Source organism: Tachypleus tridentatus, chromosome 7, assembly GCF_004210375.1.
Source record: "Tachypleus tridentatus isolate NWPU-2018 chromosome 7, ASM421037v1, whole genome shotgun sequence".
NCBI lineage: Eukaryota > Metazoa > Arthropoda > Merostomata > Xiphosura > Limulidae > Tachypleus > Tachypleus tridentatus.
Genome location: NC_134831.1, coordinates 37,299,368 through 37,326,152, shown reverse-complemented (window position 1 = coordinate 37,326,152; position 26,785 = coordinate 37,299,368). Strand labels below are relative to the sequence as shown.

The 26,785-nt window shown below is 33.2% G+C and overlaps 1 protein-coding gene across 14 annotated transcripts in view; it reads left to right on the top strand.

Moving 5' to 3' along the window:
• The window catches only part of Rph (Rabphilin), a 79,155-nt gene that overhangs the window by 6,827 nt on the left and 45,543 nt on the right, over positions 1-26,785 (top strand). The window contains exons 1-6 of one of the 14 annotated variants that reach the window (XM_076511140.1): positions 5,357-5,762; positions 6,272-6,347; positions 10,633-10,700; positions 11,925-12,170; positions 16,824-16,902; positions 18,657-18,800. In XM_076511140.1, the coding sequence (XP_076367255.1) occupies positions 16,832-16,902; positions 18,657-18,800 (215 nt within the window). In that variant the 5' untranslated portion in view covers positions 5,357-5,762; positions 6,272-6,347; positions 10,633-10,700; positions 11,925-12,170; positions 16,824-16,831. Of the gene's footprint in view, positions 1-3,754; positions 3,884-5,356; positions 5,763-6,271; positions 6,348-10,130; positions 10,234-10,632; positions 10,701-11,924; positions 12,171-12,646; positions 12,666-16,823; positions 16,903-18,656; positions 18,801-21,641; positions 21,801-26,785 lie in introns of those variants that run through there. The other 13 variants (XM_076511134.1, XM_076511137.1, XM_076511139.1 and 10 more) reach the window with 13 other exon arrangements.

The following is a 26,785-nucleotide window of genomic DNA, read 5'->3' as shown; positions in this document are numbered from 1 at the left end:
GAATTTATTATAATGGTTATTACAAATGATGATTTTTATACAAAAGTTTTACAAACTTACAAACAATATTGAGTCTTCTATCTGGTCTGGAACTGAATATTTTATCGACGGTTCACGATGAATAAATTATTTTCGAGTTGATATCGGTACAGTTCACTGAATGTGTAGCTAGCTAACTTTTCACTGATCGTACCTGGGGTTTCGCCACTGAAGTTAAACTGTTTGTATATTCGAAATCTATAAACGTTTCTGATCAAACATCTATAGTTTCCCGCTTATAGTTTTCGAGGTTTATAGTATACCAACGGTAGCAAAGCGACAATATAAACTGTCTCTTGGTGCGTCGGTTTATATAAACGTTAGGTGAGGCAGTCACTAGTATTTAGATACACACATAGTACATTGTTGATACACTCAAAGATCTACAACTTCAGTGAATAGGCGGGAATTTCGCAATATACATTTAACTCTGTAAATTAGGTAAATTTCTAAATATATATTTAACTAAAACAAACATCAATTTTGAAATAAATATACATAGTAAATCCATTAAAATATTAAAGGTTATTGCTTATATATTACCCTATGTAATGTAGTTCACATTAAAGCTCATTGTTTTTATATTACCTTATGTAATGTAATTTATATTAGAGCTTATTGTTTTATATTACCTTATGTAATGTAGAAAATGTATGTGTTTTTTTCATATTATTTTTATGTATCCCCATAAGTATTAAAAAGTGTACATTACTGTACCCGTATGTATCAAATATGTTTAAAAGGTGTAATTAAGCCTGAGGTAACTTTAAACTGTACCCTTTTTTTCGTGAAATTTATAAGCTTTCCCAGGAAACATGCTTTGGAGTATCCATTATGGCGTTTCCATTCGCTCTTCTTTCATCTCCCTTCCGTACAGATTTCTGCCTGTGCCTCTGACTGTGTAATTTAGTTTATTTTAGTATATGTTTTTTTTTCTTTTCAATTACTGTGTGTACAGTAGTTAAGTTTGTATATAATAGTTTGTATATAATAGTTTGTATATAATAGACTATCGACAAATTTCCATTTCGTAGTAAGACTCTCGCGTGTACAAAACATTTCGTTGTTTTATCCATGAAGGTTATGTCCTTGTCTGACTATGTCAGAGTACACGCTACGCTGAACTTATACAGTTTTTCTGTTAGGTTAATTGATACGTTAATGTTAATATATATTCAAGTTTTTATATGCCCACGCTTTGAATCGAATGATCGATGTGAAATACAGCAACAGATAACAAAATTAACGAATAATTTATGTGGGTATTATTTTATTAGCTAATAGACTATTACCTATGACTTTAAAGCAGCAACAATAGATAGTTGATGAAAACCGTTATTGTTTCTTCCACAGACCCTGGGTATATTTATAAGACTTCAAACACCAATTACAGTTTCTAATTAAAACTCCCTTTATGAATGCATTCAAATCAATAAATTATTTTGTAACTGTTAGATTTTCTGAAATTAAACCCGCATATTTTTATATTCAGGCTACATACAAGTTGACAGTCTTTCGATCAAGCTTAAAAACGTCGACATTCCGCAAGAAAAGTAAACACAGTTTGATGTAGATCCCACATTCCATGATCAAAACACATGTTTCGACCTTAAACCAGCTGGACTATATTGGTATAACTCTTGCCAGACTAATCAATAAACTCAACGATGTTTTATTCGAATTTTATTTCTCTTTGTTACTGTTTTTACTCGTTAATTAATGAAGAAAACTGACTCTGTTTAACACAGTAATTTTCTACATGTTTTTAGATTTTTTGTAATATCTGTGTTGTAGTTGTCCCAACGTCAAGTAAGGCGAAACTTGTAGTTCGTTAGGCTGTCCACTGAACGAGAAAACCCCGACACACACTACTCGCAGATGCGGGGTTGTGAAAGGGATTTCACATTCCTTTGGTAGGCCATTAAGTTGATACGTTCTTTTGTGCCGAGAGGTGCTCCCCCTTCCCAGGCCGCACGGTGTAACGGAATAGTTGATGATGCTGAAAAAAAACAAAACTTCCATGTGGAGAAATACAAAAATGAACACAGAGAAGGAATTTAGTTACATATAGTCCCATTTGTTAAATAAATACTTAAATTACTTCTACATAATAAGTTCCAGTAATTGTGCTTCTAAAAATGATACCTCTGATATGAAATTTGTAATTATTATTTTTTAAGCATGGAAAAATTTAGTAGTGACGTCGTTAAACAATATATGTATTTCTATTGATTGTTACAAAACAGGAAAATAGGCTTGATCTACATTATGTTAAATATAAAGTCTAGAAATATTCGGTTAATAACTTTTAGCTTAAGTCAAATGTGTGATATCATAGGTTTGAATACTGTATAATGTAATAAAGAAACTGCTTAACTCCCATAATCCCCCTCCCCATCGTGGCTCAATGGTACGTTTACGGACTTATAATGTTAAAAACCGGGTTTTTATACCCGTGGTGGGCAGAACACAGAGAACCCTTTATGTAGTTTGTGCTTAACTACAAAAACAACAAACAACATAACTCCCCTTTACCTCCCGTGGCTCAGTGGTAAGCTGAAATAGTTGTATCGTGGGAAAGGTATTTGTGTAGCTTTGCGCTTACCAGCCACAAACAACACACGAATTGTTTATGTTTTGATTTTGTTCTTATACCAATTTATATAATTTAATAGCAGGAATTGGATATTATAATTTTCTTTTTCTAATTTTATATATAATTGGCATACTTTATATTTGTGAAAAGACCAGCGCGAAACCATGTTGTATGACTTATGGAGTTTTTATTATTATTTTAAGATACACAGACCATAATATTTTGTATTTCTTTACTAAAGTATATTTAATAAATTGGTTTACAGCTGTTGTTTGGGCTTAATGTTTTCTTGGTGAGTTCGTGATTTTCATATAATTTCTAACCACTTGTGAAATGGCTAAACTACGATTTACTATATATTCAAGACAAGATTTTTGTTTATTTGCTGTTTAGAACAAAGCTACATAATGGAATATATGTACTCTGCTTAACGCGGTTATCGAAACCCAATTTTTAGCGTTATAAGGCTTTAGACTTGACGATGGCTCAAGACATGATAAAGTGTATATAATTTGCGACTACAGTTATTTGAAGTTGTATAAATAGAAATTTTATGAACATGAAACTTGGATTGACAGATTTTCTTGCTAAATTTGACTAACTGTGCGAAATGTCTTTGTAAATAAAATAGAACAGGTGCATAGTACAGCAAAATTTCTGATCCATTGAATTTAATGAAACTTGGAAGAAATGAAGCACAAGAAAAGGAAACCACGACACAGTCCGGTTCATTAAGCCTAGCCATTAGGCCTAACAAATACCACTTGTCAGTTAGAGGCGTAATTACTGTAATTGGACTCTCAGTAGTTTCACTGTAGAAAATAGTTTAACAAGCATCTTTTCTAGCTTAAATCTGTAAAACCTGTGTTTAGTTTTTTTTGTAAGACAATTCTCTTTACTGTGAATTACTGATAATGTTACTGATGTGCTAATTTGTATATAAGGGCTTACTGAAGATTTGCAACTATTTCTCGAGGAACATTTTTTGAGAATCGTGAAACAAACAAATAAATAATAATAAAGATACACTTTTTAAAAATCCTTTGAAGCATTGCTCTTGGTATATGCTATGATTTTCATTAAGATGTTCTCACAAGACCTTTTGTTCTTACATTTTAGGAAACATATCTTCTGGGGTCGAGCGGAGCAAAAGGGTTAGCGTGCTGATCTGTGGTTTCGAGGTTACATGGTCCCTGCCACTTTACCACCTTTATACTTTGAAGACGTGGATGTATTATAAGAGTGACGGTCAGTTTCCACTATTTGATTAGTGTAGCCTGCGAGTTAACAGTGAGTGATGTTGACTAGCTGCCTTCTTTCTAGTCTATCACAAATTAACAACAACAAACACAAGTAATCCTTGTGTAGCTTTGCGAAAAAACCCAACAGAAAACATGTAACTTCTGTTGATATGTGTCTACTCTTATAACTTTTTATACTCTAACCCCGATATTTTATTAGTGAACAGATAGATATAGCATAAAATTCATTCTTCTAAAAACCATTTTGAATCAACAACATCGAGAGAAAATAAACAAAAAACATGAAAAGATAACGTAACGTGGCTTGCAGGATGCGATAGCTATTAATAAAGAGCAAATTAATACATAATAATAGTTAACTCCCTGTACTTTCATAAGCGAGAATTAGATTTTAGAATATCAAACAAAAGTACTTTCGAACTGTGTTTTCTTAGCTTTATGGCATGACGTTACTCTAGGAAGAGGCTAAATTAGGTGAGCCTGTTATAGGCCTACATTAGCTATGCAGCTCGTCCAAGATAGTTCTAAAGTTTAATAGAAAATCACGATGCTAATCAACGCATTATTGAGGTGACATAAAGCTTTCGTGAAAAAAGGCAGTAAACAGAACAGACTATCAGAAGTCTGAACTGAGAGAAACTAGTTTCAATACATTCGTTGTCTCCTGAAACTGAAGAGGATGCACTAATGTCAGACATTTAATAATTTGTTTGTTTACTATGTGTCTTTTTCACTAATTGCTGCAAACAATATTGTGTTATTTTATTATTCCCTTTGATCAAACAAGAATACAAACCATTTAAGTTAAAATCACAGTCTATGATAACATCGAATTTTTGATCATTATTTTCCCGTATGGTAATTGTGTCTTTTATACAAATTGCTAAAATAAACGTGGGATAAGCAATGAGAAACGTAGAACATATTTAATGTGTATTATTTGAGGAAATAAGTAAAGCATAATGGCCTTGCTGTATTCCGTTCTCCTCGGGGAATGGAACCCCAAATTTTATGCGTTTTAATTCCGTAAACTTACCGCTAACCCAACGCCTGGCAGGATGGAAAATTTTTGAAGAGAAAGAGAGACATAAATTTGAATAACAATAAAGTAAAAGTAGATACGTTATAAAAACAGATATATGATATTTATATGAAGATTAAAAAAAAGTATAGGTTTACAATTTTAATATTTATAAAATAAAATATATTTTTGTACATCTCGTATTTTTAATTATTACTTCGTGTTACTGTACCTTTGTGCATGATTAAATACGACGGATGTTTAAATATTTTAGCGTCATTAACAGATGTAAAAATGTAAAGGAAGCCAGAAAATTACGATAGGAAATTTTCTGTAGGAAGAGAACACCAGTGTAATTTTATTAGGTATTGATTATTATTTCCACTAGAGGACGCTGTTTTGAGGAAGTTCTCATTTAGTTCGATTTTCTGTTCCGCGTAGAATACTGCTAGTACTACGAGCACGTTACATATAACGTAGGTTATCTATCTATGGAAACCTGTGGAACTGTCATAGCTTCCGGTTATAGAATTACTTTTATTTTAATAGTTATAAAGATTCTTTGGTAATCCGATTTCAATTTTTCTTTGTGACGGCAAGTTATCGCATCTGTTATTGGCTGCAATAAATGCTGTTTAACACAAAGATCTGTCTGCTTCTAACCAGTTTACTACAGGTGTCCGTTAGCGCGAAGCGTCACTGATACAAGTCTTGCGGTAGCGGTATAAAGCACGTTCGTATATTGCTTGTGTTCAGGAGTATTCAGATAAGCCACCAGACCTATACGATAACAGTCTTTCTCTCAAGCCTAACAGACCTGACATTCTGCAAGTAAACTGTAAAGGTAAAGAGAGTTTGATGTAGATGATAAGTTCTATAGTAAGAACACATGCCTTTTTTTAAATGTATTTTCACCCTAACCAGCTGGGTTGTATCTATATGACTATCTGTCTATATATTTGTCTCATATATTCCGCACCTCTCAAAAATACGAACTCCGGTATTTAAAGTTAGTTACTTTTGTCATAATTTGTTTTAAATTAGTCACAAGATGAGGCTTTTATTAAGAATTTACATAGTGTGTATAACTTTTGAATATTAAAGACTCCTTGTAAACAAATACTTATTAAAATGCAAATGAAATTCATATTTCGTTGTTAACATTACAAGAGTATGTTGTTGTTTTTTTATTTTCTATTATAAATTACATACAGATGTACAATGCCGCAAGATAATGAGCTTCTATTTAAAGCTATTTCTTTTCCCAATAAAACATTTTGAATGTTATCATCAAATGAGTGTACTAGCATAATATTAATAAATAATAATTAGAGTTTAATTTACTAACTACAGGTGGCTTAATTGAAGAAAACCGATCCATAGTAAATGCAGTGTTTATAAACCAACAGTATAAGCTAGGATTGTCTCTGTAAGTTCATTTTCTATTCTATATGTATTCGTTAAGACTTTAAATTTCAATACCAATGCTAAAAAACGGAAGTTACGAGGATTCTATTTGGAGGCTAGTGAAGATCAGCTATAAGATGAAATAAAAACATGACCAAAGCCAGCAAGATCCGTGAAATATCTTCCACGGATAATAATGGTTGCGGAACTTTTTTTTACTGCGTTTGATAACCAGCAGCGTTTGCCTGTGTACAACGACATTAATAAAGATTTAAATATCATTCGTTTATCGTTATGAAACAGCAAAATGAAAGCAAACATTATTCATTATGGCATTTGTTTTTAATACTGCGTTAGTTATCACTTATATATGAGTAAAAAAAATATTTTTAGTTGGAATTTCGGTATCCAGCGAAGTTGTTTGGTATTTCGGGTTAAAATTTGGGTACCATATCGAAGTAGTTTGGTAATTCAGGTTAAATTCCTGGTACTGCAGTTAATGAACAACGAAAGTTATTGAAAGTATATAACAGGTTTTAAACCTGTATATTAAGATAGGTTTGTTTTGAATTTCGCGCAAAGCTACATGAGAGCTGTCTGCGATAGCCGTCCCTAATTTAGCAGTGTCAGATTAGAGGGAAGGCAGCTAGTCATCGCTACCCACCCCCAACTCTTGGGCTACTCTTTTACCAACAAATGGTGGGATTGATCGTCACATTGTGATGCCCCCACAGCTAAAAGGGCGACCATATTTGGTGTGATGGGGATTCGAACTCGCGGCCTTCAGATTATGAGTCGACTGCCTTAACCATCTGGCCATGCCGAGCGGTATATCAAGTAAAATCTTGTGATAAATATAAGAAAGTCGACTTATAATTTTGGTATGATAACACATTCTCTTTTTTACGCCATTGATCGTAAAACAGTGAAATAAAATAATTACTGTTTGGTGAAATTTAATTTTATAGGAAAGGTTTTTAAGTAATGGAACATAACAATGAATTATTAAAATCTACAACAGAGGGAAGTAATTGTTTCATTAAAACCTCTAATCAAATATTTTTTTAGATTTTAGTGCTAGGAGTTCATACAAATATCACAAATGAAATTAATGTGTATATATTTTTTTAGTTTGAAAAACTGTATAGTTTGTAAAAAAATTCTTCCGAAGTTTTATGCTATTTCAACCATTAGTTTTTGTTCGCAATAAACAAACCATACAGTCTACCTGGAATTGGTTATAAAATACCTGTCTGTTATATATTGAAAGTTGGTTTTAAATATCTCTTTACAGTGTGGAGATTAGCAGATAAATTTATTAATCTGATATATAAAGCTTAGTTTGTGTATGTTTGTTCGCACCTTTCAGTTACCTATCTGTTCATTGTTCATTTCCACATTTTTTGCTTAATCGGAACGAGCCTTATTAACACAGGATATAGGATGACATGAGAAAAATCATAAAGTTGTGGATTTGAACCCCCTCATCATCTATATGAATAATCGTCGATGTGTGTGTGTGTATCTGTTCCTCATACGTTTTCATATTTCCTGATTAATCACCACCCAACTTGAAACAGTGATACAAGATGACATGGGGTGGTGGTGGGAGGTTTGGGCCTTTTCCATCTAATTTCGTAAAAAAAAACTACCATATTAGTACAACTTGATACAGTGGTACAAGGTTACATGAGGAAGATCATGAGAGGGGGTTCGTCGCCCATAATTTTATATTGAGAGAATCCTTTAAAACATTACGTTTTTCTTTTCAGTATTGGTACCTTTATGTATTTTTATTGCACTTTTAATGTTCATTATGTTAAGAAAAATAGAAGCGCAATTATCTATCCATTATTACAAACAAGTATTTTACCTGTCCCACCGACGGGTATTCCAGCTAGTAATGATATAAATAAGTCCAAGAAGTAACACTCAATTCGAGCGTTCGCTGTCCTTAATTGAAGCTAAAGTAATTTATTATGGTACTTAGAATTTGCTGACAATTTTTAATTTTCACATAGTTCGATTGTTAAGGTAGTGTTTTAGACAGTTTTAGCTGTTGTTTGGTTTTTATCATTTTATTTTCAGCTTGTAATGTTTATCATAAAGAAAAGCGAAGTGTTTTTTTAGATTTTTAGAGCAAAACCATATTGGATTATTTGCTGTGTCCATTGGAGGAGGGGAGAGTTGAACCTCTGATTTTAGTGTTGTAAGTCCGTAGCCTTATTGGGTTATTCAAATAGAGTTAATAAATTACTTATAACTTCGTGAAAAAATTAAGTTATGAGACTAATTTTTTCTTTTAAATGAGAAAAACACAAGGTAATGTGCAATAGTTTATTATTATTATGCTGTAAGTACATGTTTTGCAATAACAAAATTTGCTGTGCTTTTAAATTGCATTTTTATGAAATATTTATTATATTTCCTTATAAACACAACGTTAAATAATGTAGTTCTGCAAAGGTTTTATAGCTGGAATTATCTCGAATTGTGTCGTTTTATGGAATTTCAGCTGTTTTTGTTTTGGGCGTTTATTTCTCTGGTGATTATTTTCCAGGAAACTGCTTTTATCACAAGCTTATAATGGCATGATATAAACTTGAAGATGTTAATCTACTCAAAAATTGACTTAAGCCCCCACCCCCTCCAATGAAAGATTTATTTCATTTCAGTGTTAAAATTTTTCGTCCCAACACAGTTTTATTGAACTTATTTTCAGCCGCGGCAAAACGGCTCATAGAATAGTGCTGAGTTTATCAAGTACAAGCTCATAGCTCCGTCATCTTTTGAGCGATTTGAGATCTAATCAGAGTTTTGGACTTAGGAGTTCAAACCATTTCGATTGGTACATTTGAACACGCAAAAGGTTTTATAGGTTAATTTTATAAATACTGATGTGTAATAATATCGATTCAGGTATACGTGTGCCTCACGTTGGGCATCTTTTCTGTTTTATGGATCGCGTTCAAATAGAAAAAAATGAATGTAGTTTTTAATTTTGATTTCAGAAATATAAATTAAATTTGAGGAAATCAAAATAAATATTATTTATATATTTTTTATTTTGATTACGAAACAAAGGAAGTACTTTTAGCATTAGATATATTTCTATGTATTTAAAATAATTGTAAGACATTAAAAATATCTAGTGACAATGTAACGGATTCAATATGAAAATTTAGAAATGTTCTTCAGTATTTGCTTGAAGAGATCACCATTTCTTTTCATTTATTTAAAGTTTAATTTATATTTCTAAAATCAGCGCTAAAAACTACATTAGTTTTTTTGTGTTTCGTTTGTCTATTGGAACGTGATTCGTGAAACAGAAAAGACCCCGCGTTTGATATTGTTGGCACACAAAAATATAGCTAACAAAAGGGAAAATAGGTCTCATAGATTAATTTTCATTAATACTGATTAAAATAATTTTAAGTGTTATGGCTATTGATGATTCCCTCGTGTTCAAATAGAAGGAATTAAGAGTGCTTTTGTTTTTCTTCTCGAATTGTTAAGATGTTTTTTTTCGTTGAAAAGTTGGCATGGTTTGTAGTAATTATGATGTTCAGAGATTAGCACAAACCTCCACATCTATTTTCTTTATGATTGATAAATCATAGTGACATACAGACCTCTTCTCCTACAAGACTCAAAGTTTTAATTGAAATCATTTGACGAAGCTGAACGGATGCGTAAACGTAGCCTTGACGAAGCTTAGAGTAGGATGGAATATTTATAAGCAATACAAATATAACGTGATAGAAACAACATTCACGCGCTCTCTCATACTGTTGTATTTTTACAGCTCTGTTTGTGTGGAATCGTGGTTTGAAGAAGTAAGAGTCTCGTAGGAGAGAAACCACGTTCTATTCTTGTTGTTTGCCAAACACTATCGAAAGGGAAGACTGGTGATTACAAATTTAATTTTACTGTCGTTCAACTTACACCCACTAGAGGTGTTATTATCTTGACAAGTTTGCTCTGATAACGTAGCTCCATATACCTACCAAGTTGACGTAAAGTTTAAATTTTTTCTACCAGCTTTTTGTCTTTGTTTCTAGTTTGTTTTTCCCCATTTATAGATGAACTTCAAGTTAATACCTTCGATTGCATTCACTGAAGTTGATCAATGTTATAGTGAAACGAATATTTCCATTAGACGTAAAATAGTATAACATTTTATTGTGTACTAATCCCGAACTAGTAACCACAACAACTTATTGAGATTCGAATTAATATTAAGCCTGAAAACAAAAACCACAAAAAATTTCAATTACTTATATTCTGTTTGTATATTTTTGTTTTAGTACAAAGCTATATCTTGGGTTATCTGCCCTTTGACCATCGCGGGAATCAAACCACAGATTTTAGTATTGTAAGTATTTATCTTAATGGAGATATTTTTAATTTGATTGAAACAGTAATTTTTTTATTTTATACTTTTAAAATAAGTTTGTTGGTAAGGGATGTTTAAATACTTGTATTTCAGTGTATTAAATATTATACTTGTATTTTCATTTACTAAATATATTATTTTAAATTTCTTGTTATATGTAATATTTGTGTTTTTAGTTGTTAAATATAGTGTTTTCACTTTGTTTTTATATTAATTGTGATACTTGTATTTTTAAGTATTAAATGTAATATTTGTATTTTTAGCTGTTAAATATAGTGCTTTCACTTTGTTTTTATATTGATTGTGATTCGTGTATTTTTACCTATTAAATATAATATTTGTGTTTTTGTCTACTAAATAGAATAATTGTATTTTCAAAGGTAATACTTGTATTTTTATCTATGCTGCTGTTACTTTACTGGAGTGACATATAAAAATTCTTGTTTACAAATTGAACGTTCCTCGGTAGTACAGCAATAAGTCTACGAATTTACAACGCTGAAATCACGGGGTTCGGTTCCCCTTGGTGGACTCAGCAGATAGCCCGATGTGGCTTTGCTTTTTGAAAACACACACACACAAATTGAACACTTGCAGCAAATAAAACGTCGTCTGAGAAAAAGTTTTTAGTGCCGTCTAACGGTAAAATGTTCGTATAGCCCTAAATTATGGAAATTCGTTCAGAAATAAAAATAAATGAAGGAAAAGATATTAATATTCGTGTTTTGATATTCCCGTAGCTTTAAACTCAACCAGTTGTTTTGTAACATTACTTTAATGAAATAACCGGTAAGAACAGTTCATCTGAGTTTTGGATAGTAATTGTTGTACAAGTAAAGAAAATGAAGTAAATGTAGGAATGGCTAATATTAACAAAAACAACTAACAGGATAGTAGGGATGGCATTTGTATCGTTTGTACATAATAACACGGACACGTGGTACTTAAGAATGTGAACAGATAAAAACACGATAAGTTAAACTCAACTGCGATAGAATAGTTATATATATTTATTGTTGTATGCCAGTTTTTATCTCTGTTTTTATGTAGGGATGATGCAAATGCCATCCTTGCACTCTTGTTTCAATTACTCTGATGAATGGATATTAATAATCTTAAGATTTAATGCTTTTTTAAAGTATTTTCTTTGCTTGTTTACATCTGTATTTCTAAGTTTCTGTTGTAAAACTGAGTTTTCTTTAGGTAATAACAAATCAAGAAAGGACACAAGACATTGTGAAAGACAAACACTTATGATATACAGATAACAGCGAATCAAGAAAGGACACAAGACATTGTGAAAGACAAACACTTATGATATACAGATAACAGCGAATCAAGAAAGGACACAAGACATTGTGAAAGAGAAACACTTTCGTCGTGGGGAGTGTTATAATGTGACGATCAACTCCACTATTCGTTGGTAAAAAAGTAGCCCAAGAGTTGGCGGTAGGTGGTGATGACTAGCTGCCTTTCCTCTAGTCTTACACTGCAAAATTAGGGACGGCTAGCGCAGATAGCCCTTGTGTAGCTTTGCGCGAAATTCAAACAAACCAAACCAATACAGTCCTGTGAAACTGGTGAAAAAAGAACAATTTCTTATTACTACAGTGATCTGAATGTGGTAGACGAAGGGTTGTTGTGACTGCAGTTCTCTGAAACTGGTAGATACAGGATTTTTTGTAGTTGCAGTGCTATAAGACTGGTAGACAAGGGACAAAGATGTTTTTGTAACTACAGTCCTCTGAAACTGATGGACAAAGGACAATTTATTATTACTACAGTTCTCTGAAACTGGTAGACAAGGGACAGAGGTTTTTTTGTATTTACAATGCTGTAAAACCAATGTACAAGGGACAAAGATTTCTTGTAACTGAAGTGGTATGAAGTTACGATGCAGAAGGGGAAAAGATAACCCTTAAATTATTTTCATATATTGTTAAAGTAACTATAATTTGTATTAATTGTTAAAATAACTGATATTTCGCACTAATTGTTAAAGTAATTGTAATTTCATATTAATTGTCCTTATTTTAAGAAAGAATCTGTGGAAGTTCTATCACTTCTTCCCGAGTTGATGTTTGGTGAAATTTATCTAGGATTAATTTAGTCATTTTGTTTTTACATTTCTATCAAACTGTAGAAATGAATCAGATTTCCGTGTTTTCCAAAATCCCAATAAACTCCGTTATTTTTCACAGGATCGAAACTGTAACTCATTTGTCAGTTTTCATCTCTTGTATAGACCCGGTTCTTTGTGGTTTGCTCACGAGGTGAGACTGATGACGGGGTAAATACATGACGTAAATACTGGCGTCATAACGTCGTCAGTATAACTTTAATTTGTATTTAAGTTCTAATAAGTTATGTTTCCTTGTTGCTACGATATTGATAAACAGTTGTTAAAAATATCCAGCTGTTTTGATTGAACATATTTTATTATTCCCTGAGCATTAAGGGTTAGCTTGAATCCGATGGTTCAAGTTTTGTTTATTGCCCGCAAAAAACGCGCTCTACCATAAGTATAGCTGAGAAGTTTCGCTATTCTGTCAAATAACAGAGACGCTACGGATTTAAAACGCTCAAATCAGGGAATCGATCATCCTTCGCGCTGGATTCAGCAGATAGACAAATATAGCTATGCTCTCAAAACAAACAAACAAACAGTAACACAATGCAGAAACAATTAGGAATTCTATAAATTGCTAGAAACAACATGAGAAACTCTCGTATTTCTAGATATAAGACCATCAAAAACTGCTTATTGCTAAATATAACATTACCAGTAACACTGCGTGTTGCTAGATATTACATTACCAGTAGCACTGCGTGTTGCTAGATATAACATTACCAGTAGCACTGCGTGTTGCTAGATATAACATTACCAGTAGCACTGCGTGTTGCTAGATATAACATTGTCAAAAACACTGGTTATTGTTCGATATCACATTACCAGTAGCACTGCGTGTTGCTAGACATAACATTACCACGACCTTTAGTATTCATAACTATACAATAACATTACATAATCTTTAGTGTTCTTAACGAAACAATAACATTGGACAATATTCAGTATTTTTAACGATACAACATTACAGTCGTCAATATTCTTAACGATACAATAACATTACACAGTCTGTAGCATTCTTAACGATACAATAACGTTACACAATATTTAGTATTCTTAACGACACAACAACATTACACAATATTTAGTATTCTTAACGATACAATAACATTTCACAATATTTAGTATTCATAACGACACAACAACATTACACAATATTTAGTATTCTTAACGATACAATAACATTACACAACCTTTAGGGTTCTTAACGATACAATAACATTAAACAATCTTTAGTATTCTTAACAATACAGTAAAATTACTGTAGTCTTTAGTATTCTTAACGATACAATAACATATTGATCATGACACAAGTGGTTTAAGTCGCTCCTATATCTGTATTGTTTGTATCCGACCCGGCCTGATGATTTATGGTGTTGTGCAACAGAACTCATTGTTCTTGTAGTTTTCTGTCGTTGTTTCATCTACTATGGAAACAAGAGGATTAAGTTGGTTGTTGTTTTAGTTTTATAAATAATAAATATTGTGTTATTATTTCTTACCATGATTCAGATTTGTAAATATAATTGATAATAATAACAATTCAGTTACGAGAACCAATTCCAACCATAACATTTGTCACTCGTGAAAACATGAAGTTTGTCTTATAAATGGCACCTCGGTCAGTAATATACGTGTAGTATCCGAATTGACTTAATACTGACATTACCTCGATATATTAATATAAATCATGTTATTCTGTATTTATTGCGATTTAATAACGTTGAAGTAACTTTACATTTCATGTTATTTCCATGTCTGTTAGGAACTACGTCGTAGCGTTGGTCTTTTTCTATGTTGTGTCCTTAACGTTGTTGAAGTAAGGTAAGATCGTGAAACAATACCCAACAAGCTGTTTATATAAACATTTCACTTGAGTTCTTTGTCTTATTGTTTGTGATTTTCGCCTTTTATTATTAATCAAAGAACAGGAACTTACGTCATTCGTCTCTTCATTCTACGTGATTTCAAATCACGTGATATTCTCTGGTTTTTGTGTGTGAGAAACAAGCGTTTTCTTAGTGAATTGATTGACGGCCTCAATAGTCACCATGTCATGTAGTAGCATGTGTTCGCTAATTTTAGGTTGTCGAGACGAGTATTAAACAACCATGTTGGTGTGAGTATTCATATAAACATCAAACTGTACATCATGCAAACAAAACAAGGAGGAAAAGATTATTAAAATTATGAACATCGTTATTAGGAAACAATTGGTTTCACAAAATCTGAAGACACGAGATAATAAACAAACAGTAAAGACTGTTTTATTCTATGTTTAAGATATGTGATCTGTTCAAAGACATGGGATACTAAACAAACGGTTTTATTTTATACAGAAGTAAGATAAAACTGTTATTTTATGTTCAATTAAGATATATATATATTTTTAAAGACATGAGATGCTAAATAAACGGTATTATTTTACATTTTGTGTTGATATGGAAGATGTAACTATAGAAACGTGACTAAACCTTTATCATTTATTGATTGTGTCGGTACTGTAAACTTACAATGGACACTGGTATGGAAGATGCAACTATAGACGCGTGACTAAACCTTTATCAGTTATTGATTGTGTCCGTACTGAAGGTTTACAACCGATACTGATATGGAAGATGTAACTATATAAACGTGGCTAAACCTTTATTAGTTATTGATTGTGTCTGTATTGTAGGTTTACAATTGACATTGTCATGGAAGATGTATCTATAGAAACGAGACTACGGCTGTATTAGTTGTTTATTGTGTCTGTACTGTAGGTCTACAATCGATACTGATATGGAAGATGTAACTATATAAACGTGGCTAAACCTTTATTAGTTATTGATTGTGTCTGTACTGTAGGTTTACAATCGACATTGTCATGGAAGATGTATCTATAGAAACGTACTACAGCTGTATTAGTTGTTTATTGTGTCTGTACCGTAGGCTTGCAATCGATACTGATATGGAAGATGTAACTATATAAACGTGGCTAAACCTTTATTAGTTATTGATTGTGTCTGTACTGTAGGTCTACAATCGACATTTATATGGTAGATGTAGCTATAGAAACGTGATTACACCTTTACTAGTTATAGATTTTTTCTATACAACCGACAATGATATAGAAGATGTAACTGTAGAAACGATGGGCGACTGCTCGAAAGTCCCACAAAATAAACTAGAAAATGTTTTCATTTATCGTTCCTTTCTTGTAGTTATGACTGTTCTGCAGTCTTTAAGTTGACAGGAATACATAACTGTAATGATTATAAAATTACCATGCTTTCAGTCTTGTAAACTTAGTAGGATCTGTCGCATACTCTTGAGTATTGTTTAACAGTGTTGGTTCATTTGAGGTACCATTTGAAACCAAGTTTGAGAATTTTATTTTTACCTCTAACATAAAGCCCAAATTATATATGAAATATATCTCTCGCCGACCATCAGGACCGACTTTACTAAACCCAGGATTTCAGGAGCTGGAAGTGTAGTCCTGAGGTTTCTTTCTATTATGTGTAAATAGCTGTTGCTGTAACTAGTCCTGTAAATGGATAACATTAATATATTTTATTCATCTGTCAGTTTTTATTGTACAACTGTTGTTTGTGTAAAGATTGTTCGAGACGAATGTTTTAGCAACCTATCGGAACACCAGAATTGTCTTGTACAGTGGTTAGCATGCCAAACTGTGGGTTTCAGGCTACCGTCCCGTTACTATAGAATGTTTTAGCAACCTGTCGGAACACCAGAATTGTCTTGTACAGTGGTTAGCATGCCAAACTGTGGGTTTCAGGCTACCGTCCCGTTACCGCGGGTGCGTTATATAGGGCACGTCATTACCAACTATTCTTTCCGACAGTTAAATACTGTAGTATAGTTGTGAAGAGTAAGAAGTCTGTATCGTTACAAGTTTATGTTGACTTTTCTGTCGTTTTCTAAATTAAAAACTCTGTAATTACACTTTATATATTTTTTTCTGTCACTAGAGTTAACCATGGGGGAATTCAAGTCAACTCGAGATAAGTGGGTTTGCCCCAACGACAGGGAGTTGGCTCTCCGTGCCAAGTAAGCTCTTTATGATGTTTGTTGTATGTTATTTGTTACATTTACATGGCGGGTGAGTAGTTTATGACTTATTGTTTGTAGGTTTTACCTGGCAAGTAAGTTTCCTATGACGTATTGTTTCCTATTTGTTACATTTACCAAGTAAGTAGATTGTGACGTATTGTAGGCTTTACCTGCCAAGTAAGTAACTTGTGACGTTTGGTTTACTGGTTTCACGTGTCACGTAACTAGCTTGTGACGTATTGTTTGTTGGTTTTACATGTCATGTAACAAGTTTGTGACGTATTGTTTGTTGGTTTTACATGTCAGGTATGTAGTTTGTTGATTTTACATGTGAGGTAACTAGTATGTGACTTATTGTTTGTTGGCGTTGATTTGTAGCTAAATAGCTTATGACACACTGTTTGTTGGCTTTACATGTCAAGTAAGTAAGTGGCATTCAGTATTAATGTGTTACTGCTGTTACTAGAACTTGTAGCACTAGGGTGTGCCGTTCTCTGTTTGTGACATTAAGGTTAATTAATGTGTTACTGCTGTTACTAGAACTTGTAGCACGAAGGTGTACCGTTCTCTGTTTGTGACATTCAGTGTTAATGTGTTACTACTGTTACTAGAACTTGTAGCACGAGGGTGTACCGTTCTCTGTTTGTGACATTCAGTGTTAATGTGTCACTGCTGTTACTAGAACTTGTAGCACGAGGGTGTATCGTTCTCTGTTTGTGACATTCAGTGTTAATGTGTTACTACTGTTACTAGAATTTGTAGCACGAGGGTGTACCGTTGTTTGTTTGCGACATTCAGTGTTAATGTGTTACAGCTGTTACTAGAACTTGTAGCACGTTTGACTATCACTTCTGTGAACGCATATTTATAAACTGAATGACAGCCTGTTCTTTTACAGTCTTATATTAATACGACAATTGCTGTTTGACATTGAATATTGATTGGAATATGACATGTGACCACACTCTGATTCAACTCATTTTCGCACAATGAAGGGGTGGAAGTCACATTGTATTTTACGCACTCTTTCTCTCACCGTTTCCAAAATGGTTGAAGTGATCGTTATTTGAGATTTTTCCGTATTACAGAACGTTATTATGGACGAAACAAAATGGAATGTAGACGAGAGATTTACAAAGGCAGACAAATAAATAAAACAAGCCGCCATTTTGTTCAAATTTAGAAGCATTGCAATTTATTCAGCTGAATTTTGAGGCATTTTTAACATTTTTATCATTTGGAGAGGACTGCTAATTAGAATTATAAAAGGCTTCATGTGCTAACTTTAAATCAGATCTTGTTTTGTTCTAAATGTACCGGCGTAATCAGCTATAAAAGAACGTTATTTATACATTCGAAGGTTGTCTATACAACATCTCAGACAGTAGACATTTTACCCAGTATCGGCCAGTGTGACATTTGAAGATTCTTCAGTCTCGTCTCACGTCATGATTTTTATATCAAAATCCACCTCTTACAAACGATGTAACATTAACTTGTGAATCATTTCTTTCTACTTAGACTGTGTATTCGTTTCTTTATGTTTCAAGTAATTTACTGTCTGAATTATAGACGAAAGTTGTCGTTGCAGGTAAAATGCTTTTGTTTCAATGCCCTAGAGTTTTTTAAACTTTCATATTATTTATTGAAAAAGCAACTGAAAGTGTCTTTTTATCTTTTGTGAATCTCTTGTGGAGGATATTTTAAATCCAGTGTTGTTATTAACTGCAAATTGTTTTGATTTGGTACAGACTAAAATCAGGTTGGTCGGTAAAGACAAACTCTACCAATTTCTTTCACAAGCCTGAGCAGTTAAACGATTCAGAACAGGAAACCATCCTGAATGTGATCAAGAGAGCGGAAAATGTGGAACTGAAGGAACAGGAACGTATTGGGTGAGTATGAGGAAGAACATTGTGTAGCGAGAATACTTAAATATCGGAACAAAAAGAAACGGAAAGCGTAAGGAGAAAACAGTTTTGAGACACTTCCGGTAAGTCAAGACGATATGTTTGTTTTGTTATTCACATAGTTCTGCTCACTACGGGTATCAAAACTCGGTTTCTAGCAGTAGAAGTCCGCAAATATTCCACTGTGTCGTTGCGGGGCAAGGCGATATGTAACTTCTATTTACAAATTAATAATAAAAACTTGGTTGTATATAGTGGGTACAGAGATAAACGTTTCAAAGAGCATTTTGTATAAAGGAAATCTACCAAAGTCTGTATGTTTGTATATTTTACTTCTCAATGTCCACTTATGGAGCTGACAGATACTCTTCATCTTCGACGTTTATATATCTCACGTCTCAGTGTGTGTAATGTTATGTGGAGATGATAAAAACTATATTATTGAGGTTTATTTCTGTAATGTTATGTTGAGCTAGCTGAGAAATACTGTTTATCCTTGAGGACTGTATCTCACTTTTCCGATTTGAGATATTTTTGTGGAAGGTACGAAAGAAGTAATGGTTCGATGATTACTCGGTCAAACAGTAAACAGTAAGATTAACTAGAGATGTTTAATCATTTTCTTTGGAAAATCTAAAATATAACTGAGACCTTTGATATTTTTTGTAGCTTGTGTTATCAATTATCCAAAATCAGTGCACTTAAAATGGGCAGTTGTAGTCTCCCATATTTAATAATAGACTAAATTTAGTTACGTAACATAATGAATCACGAGTTAAAAGCATATAAATTATTGAGAATTAGGCTTGGGTGGACAACAAGAGTGTGGTCTAATCTCACTCTTTTTTACAGAATTGGCATGTTGGTTAGCCTGCAGGACTGTGTATCGTAAGGTCCATGGCTCGCGTCACGTTACCGAAAAAAACATTATCCTGCCAACTTTCGAAAACAACAACAACCCTTGTACTTTGGTCCGCCGTAATCGAATACACAGTCATTATCAATTATAAACAAATACACCATATTATTTTGAACATGCTGTTTAGAAAATATTGAATTAATAGAATATGCTAAACTTGTAAGCAATGAATATTATTATCAGTATGTTTTTAAAAGACCTCGCATGCCTGGACATTACGTGAATCCAAAGGTTGGTAGTCGCGTCATGGAGCGACAGAAATCCGCTCTTCACATTTTGGTACTGTAGGTGCGCAACTAGAGTGACAATCAAATATCAATATTCGACCAAACATGAGTTGACAGTGAGTGCTGTTAACAAGTTGTCTTCCCTTTAATCTAAGTCAGGAAAATGTTCTTTAAGCTCTTGCGTAGCTTAGCGCAAGAGTTTCGACAAAATTATTTTTATTTTTTAACCATCGTAATTATACTGAGAGCTCCTATCAGAAATTATTCCGCTTTCATAATATCAGTGACTTGTACTTCATTTCGTTATATGAAAATAGTAATTATTTTTACTTTTGTCACTTGTCAGAAAGCTATACCTTCTGTTTAATGCGAATTATTTTCTTCTTACGTAGAAATATTTAGATTATAGTAAAAGTGTGATTTCCAATGACCTGGTTTCGTTAAGATTAACAATTCAATATCTTAACTATAATGCTTACACCAACGTCGCCTGTCTTGCACCAAGTCAGCTAGACATGAGAGTTATTAGGGTTTATTGTCCAGACGTTGCCTGCGGACTCAAATCTTTAACACGGTAATATTTTGATTATAGAGTCAAGAAAAAAAGCTTCGTATACTAGTGAATTTCGTTGGGTTTTGTTGTTTTAAGCGTTTTTCATGGATTCAAAACTTAACTACGGTTATGTTTGAAATGTAGCGTTTACACCAACACCGTCTATCGGATGCCATGTAAACTGTTGCTAGTGAGGTTATTCTGTTTTATTCTCATTTCTACAGATTTAAAACTTTAACCTATTAATATTTGAGCTATTAACTATTTCACTATTTAAGCTGTTTTGCTGAATACACACTTTTTTGCTTGATTGTTTGTTGAATTTCGTGCAAATCTGTTCAAAGAATTTGTGCGCATTATAAAACTAACAGTGAACCTCATTTGTTTCAAAGAGTCGGAAAAGGCCTTTTGATTGCGGAGATTGCTGGTGGTTACCTTTCTTCTGGTCAGTAGTTCAAAACTAGGAAACGGCTGTACCTCAATACACGAATCATAGGATCTCTGATTTGACCGTTTACCTATCTTGTTTGTATAAAAATATACAGTAAAACCTGTCTAAGCCGGAAACTGCAATTGGGCGGAAACCTGAACAAGCCGAAAATATCAAAATTTTGCAGCATTATCTTGAGATTTCTGTTATAAAAGGCCCTCTATATAATGGAACCTTTATAATGTGGACGGAAACTATCTTTCACCTACCTCACCTATCAAAAAGTAGGATTAGAACCTGAGTAAGGCGGAAAAATGATTTTGATTAAATATTTGTTATTTAATAATTTCTTTAAATATTAATAAATTCTTGTTTAATTAATAATTTGTTTAAATATTAATAAATTCTTGGACATTTTGTTACAGTATTGATTAAATACCGTTTTTTTTCTGCTGTCATTATTTTTGCAGTTAAATTAGATTCATGACTTGTAGAAATATATTTGTATTTTAAGCGAAAAATTGTACTTTTTAAATAATTCTGACGAAAAAATAAATTCCTATCTTCCCTTATTTTAAAATTTAGGGAAAGTTTACTTAATATCCTCATTTTAAAGAAAAAGCTACTAAATACCCTCATTTTTTTAAAGTTGTTTGTTATGACGATTCTAGTGAAATCCAAACTCTGATTGAGAAGACTGATACAGATGATTCTGTGAACGTAGAAAGTTTTGTGAACGTTGACAAGAATGTTTTAACAGAAACTGATGAAATTGATTTAAAATCTGTAATATAATCGCAAGATGATAACAGTGTGAGAGATTCTGAAGATGAACAAAATGGATAAAAATAGTGAGGTATTAGTAATTCCTACTTCATCACAAGTGTTAAGTTATAATAACGCTGTCAAATTGTGTGCAGAAATGAAGGGGGAAAATGAACTTCATGAAAAGGCCATAGAATTGGCGTTCTCTTTTAACCACATGAGAAAGCCCATTAAAAAAACGAAACAGTTGAAATTGGACACTTTCTTCCAATAAATTTAAGATTTTGTGTACTTATATGTGTTTTGAATATCTATTTTTGTTCATATTGTAATAAATATGGCATAAACAGGATAATAGCTTTATTCACAAACGTCTTATTTCCTTTTAGTCAAGCAAGTATAACGTTCCTCTTAAAAATAATATATAATTAAGGAAATGCATGTTCATTATGTCTAAGCTGTAGATTTTACTCGGTCTCGTGCGATTCCGCCTTAGACAAGTTTTACTGTATAATGTGTGTGTGTGTGTTACTTCCATCCAATAGTTTTTTGGAAGTTTGTGACTGTTTGATTTAGTAGTGCGCTATTATATTTTGTCACTAATAGACGCAAGGTAGAAATTCACAATAAAACGTACCTTGGTATGAGACAGCGTCTTTTATCACTAACAATAAAAGGCTTATTCACTTTGTCGAGAATGCTTTTACACTCTTATTATATTGTAATGCTTAATATACATTGTCGCCTAAAAACAAAACTATCATCTGGTTGTTCTAAGGTCAGTTATGATTTTTTGTTGAATGCTCAATATTTATGTCGATTTATTTGAAAGGTTTGTTTTTTATTATTTACTTCTGGATAAATTCGGAAAAAACAGCACAAAATAGTTTAAGTCAGAAGTTTTATGACATGGAGTTGTAGTAAAAAATAAAATAAACGTTTATGTATTAGGCCTAACTAAATTTGATCACAAATGGGTTTACTATTAGTAACGTTATAGAGTCAGTGTTTAGTTAGTTTAATGGTGAATAAATGTTAATTAATAAATTTTCTTTTGATATTTAAACATAAATATTACATAATGTACAGAGAAATAAACATTTATTGCTACCAAATATCTTTCATCCTTTATACAGTCTAAAGAGTAGAAAATTTATATAGGAATGTCCGCAATATGTTTTCTGCTTCTGAGGTAAAATACAGTGAAAAAGCTTAAGGATGTTATTTAAGTCTCTTTCAGAGTGTATACGTACTTTTGTTCCTGGTAACATTTCATTTTTCTATGAATTTTGTTTTAAAAACGTGGTGATTAAAAAATTGCTTAGGTACCGTTTGTTTGTTTGAATTTCGCACAAAGCTACTCGAGGGCTATCTGTGCTAGCCGCCCCTAATTTAGCAGTGTAAGACTACAGGGAAGGCAGCTAGTCATCACCACCCACCGCCAACTCTTAGGCTACTCTTTTACCAACGAATAGTGGGATTGACCGTCACATTATAACGCCCCCACGGCGGAGAGAGCGAACATATTTGGCGCGACCGGGATGCGAACCGGCGACCCTCGGATTAGGAGTCGCACGCCTTAACACGCTTGGCCATGCCGGGCCAGCTTCGATACCGATAAAATAATGAAGAGTAGATATATTTTGGAGGTAAAGACACATTCGTTTTAGTTAAATGCCATAAATTTCATTGATAATTCACAGGGGAACACTTTTTCAGTAACTTTGAGTTGCATTGGATATTTTAACTGATTCTGAAGGAGTTTTAGGCGCTGATTTCAAATCTGAAATTAGTTTTTTCTCTACAAGCTCTAGTTTGTATGCAATTTGATGTTAATGAAATTGTACAAATGTGAACTTGCGTAAACCATGTATAAGCATTTTCACGTCCATATATATAGATAGCTCTAATATTTTGATCATTCTTCTTTTGTTTCAAACATGGCTTCCAAAAATAGATATAATTGCAGAAACAAGCCTGATGCCTTCTGCTACATATGTGGATGCTACACACTCAATCGTCAGAGACGTAACATATCCTCGTTCGTCAAGTGTGCCTACAAGGCATATTTTGAAGTTCAAATTGCATAAAATCTGTAGCTTGCAGACAAAAACCGACTTCAGATTTGAAATCAACACACTCAAATTGACTATAGAAAGGTCTTTTTTTAAATGCAACAAAATGAGTGTTCCCCAGTGTAATTCAGCAATCGTTTCCCGTAATTTTTGACAGGTTTTTTATACCTATATAATCATCAATTATCGTTAAATTGTTTACATGTTGTCTTGCCGTTTTATGATTGGCTGATTTAGTGATGTATTATACTGTTTTGTCACAAATAGAGACAAGTCAAGAAGGGCCGGCATGGCCAGGTGGGTTAAGGCGTTCGAGTTGTAACCTGAGGGCCGCGAGTTTGAATCCCGGTCGTACCAAACATACTCGCTCTTTCAGCCGTGGGGGCGTTATAATGTGACGGTCAATTGTTTGTAAAAGAGTAGCCCAAGAGTCGGCGGTGGGTGGTGATGACTAGCTGCTTTCCCTCTATTCTTTCACTGCTAAATTAGGGACGGCTAGCGCAGATAGCCCTCGTGTAGCTCTGCGCAAAATTCAAAAAATAAACAAACAAGTCAGGAGAAATCCACAAAAGAAGTATCTTGATATGAAATACTTTCATATAGTTAGTAATCACCATAAACTACTTCAAATAGCTATGATGGATTAATGATTATGAACATTTCTTATCGAAAGCGTGAACACTTCGTGTTGATACAGTTTTATCCTAATTATCCACATATTATTTACCATATTATAGACTATAGATTTCAGTTTTGCTGCAGTCACTTTATAGCCGAGTTGATATAGCGAATGGACTACCTTATATGTGTTAATAGCATTCTTTCATTTCATAAACGAAATAATGACTTCGGAATATTGTATTACTTTTCTAGCTGAAAAAGTAAAACCAAACTCGAAAGGATGAGAGCAAAGTTAAATCACAAATACAAAATTAAAATAGTAAGATAGTTAGTTTACTCGGATATCTTGGGTTTCGAAAATCGCCAAGTGGTTTTATAAGACTTCCAACCTGTAGCAGTATTTTGTTTACATTAACTAATAGGCTTAGACGTAGTATACTTACTTGTTTGTTTGTTTTTGAATTTCGCACAAAGCTACTCGAGGGCTATCTGTACTAGCCGTCCCTAATTTAGCAGTGTAAGACTAGAGGGAAGGCAGCTAGTCATCGCCACCCACCGCCAACTCTTGGGCTACTCTTTTACCAACGAATAATGGGATTGACCGTAACATTATAACGCCCCCACGGCTGAAAGGGCGAGCATGTTTGGCGCGACGGGGATGCGAAACCGAGTATACTTACTCACGCTGCTTGTTTTAAAATTTGTAGAACTGAATTTGGTCTGTAGCTCGTATTTAATAATGCTTTAGTATCTTGATTCTGACTAAAGTTTTCGGTGCGTGAACTATTTCGGTTAGTTCTGATTTAACAGTGTACTAGAATGTTTGTCTTTAGTGTTTAAAGTTTTCAGTGCGTGAATTTTATTACTATGTCTGCATCTTGATGAAGATAGTTTACTGTAGTATCGGTACCATTGCTAAGGCGCTGTTTGAATTGGTAAGAGAAAAGTTTATTTATTATCTTAGTATTCTGACTCGTTACCAGGTAATAGTTAGACCCAAACTTCTGACTTGTTGCCAGGTAACAGCTTGACCCAAACTTCTTATTCGTTACCAAGTAATAGCTAGATCCAAACTTCTGACTCGTCATCAAGTAACAGCTGGATCCAAACTTTCGATTCCTTACCAGCAGGGGCTACGAGAGATGTGGGTTATTACTGGATACGGTTAGTTAGTGTTCTTACATGTATTTTAATATTGAGAAGCGTGAACCCAATTTCTCGGCTCTTGTGGTTAGTTACTCTCGTTTAATGAAGCCTAAGTAAAATGTGCAAGCTTGGCCATCAATCACTGGCCATAGCTTCGTGTAGCTGTTAAGAATTTGTTACCATGGGAACGAGTAAAAGAGATTACACTTCCACTGTTGCAAGTCTTCGTCAGAGTAGACACATAGAGTATGTGGTAATTAGTTGTCATTATTATATAAATTGTTTGTTCTACAGTCGTAAGATTTCACGGTATCTTTATGTTATTCTTCCATCTACATTTTGAATATGCAGATTTAATTCACTTCTCTTAACTGAATTCCATCTGCAACTACATTACTGTGTACTTTATTGGGTTATTATTTCTAAAGCTTCTACCATTGTTCCAGGGTTGAAACAAAAGTTGTACTATCTTCATGGAGGTTCTTCAAGGAGATATCAAGTTGTGTTGTAACTAAGCAACCAATATTGTAAATAGGAAAACAGCATTATTTTAAATGTAGTCTGTGTAAATACCATTTTTCTGACATCTCAACACAAGTATAATCAGTGATGTCGAGAAAACCCACTTGTAGAGAAATATATATGTAAAAACGGCTCGTTTGGGTTGAGAAAAATTTTACGTAGAGGAGTGAACAACGTTTTGACCTTTTCCGTTCATCGTCAGGTTCACAAAGAAAGAGAGAGGTAACTGACCGGAAGCTGACCACATGTTTGAAAGGAATGTCGGAATGTAGAGGGCGGGCTTAGATGTTTGAATATTCAATTTTATATTATTTATTATATTGTATTTTAATATAGATATAAAGGTCTTCCTTTGTATTGGTTTACTTTGGGCTTAAGTTGTTGTACAAGTAAGGCTTCTTTAATTTTGCGTTTGTTTATGTTTGTTTCTTTATTTAGTATTTGAGTGTTTTCTATGGTTATGTTGTGTTTATTTGACTTGCCGTGTTCGAAAACGTGTAAAGGTGACTTTTTATGTTCTTTAAATCTGGTTTCCATTTTTCTACTTGTTTTTCCAATATAGAAGTCGTGGCAGTTATCACATTGTATTTTATAAACAATGTTGGTGTGGTGTTTGTCAGTGTAGTTTTTAAAGAGTATTGATCATAGATTTTTGCCTGGTTTTTGAATAAATTTGGTATTAACTGGAATGTCATATTTTGTTACTAGCTTT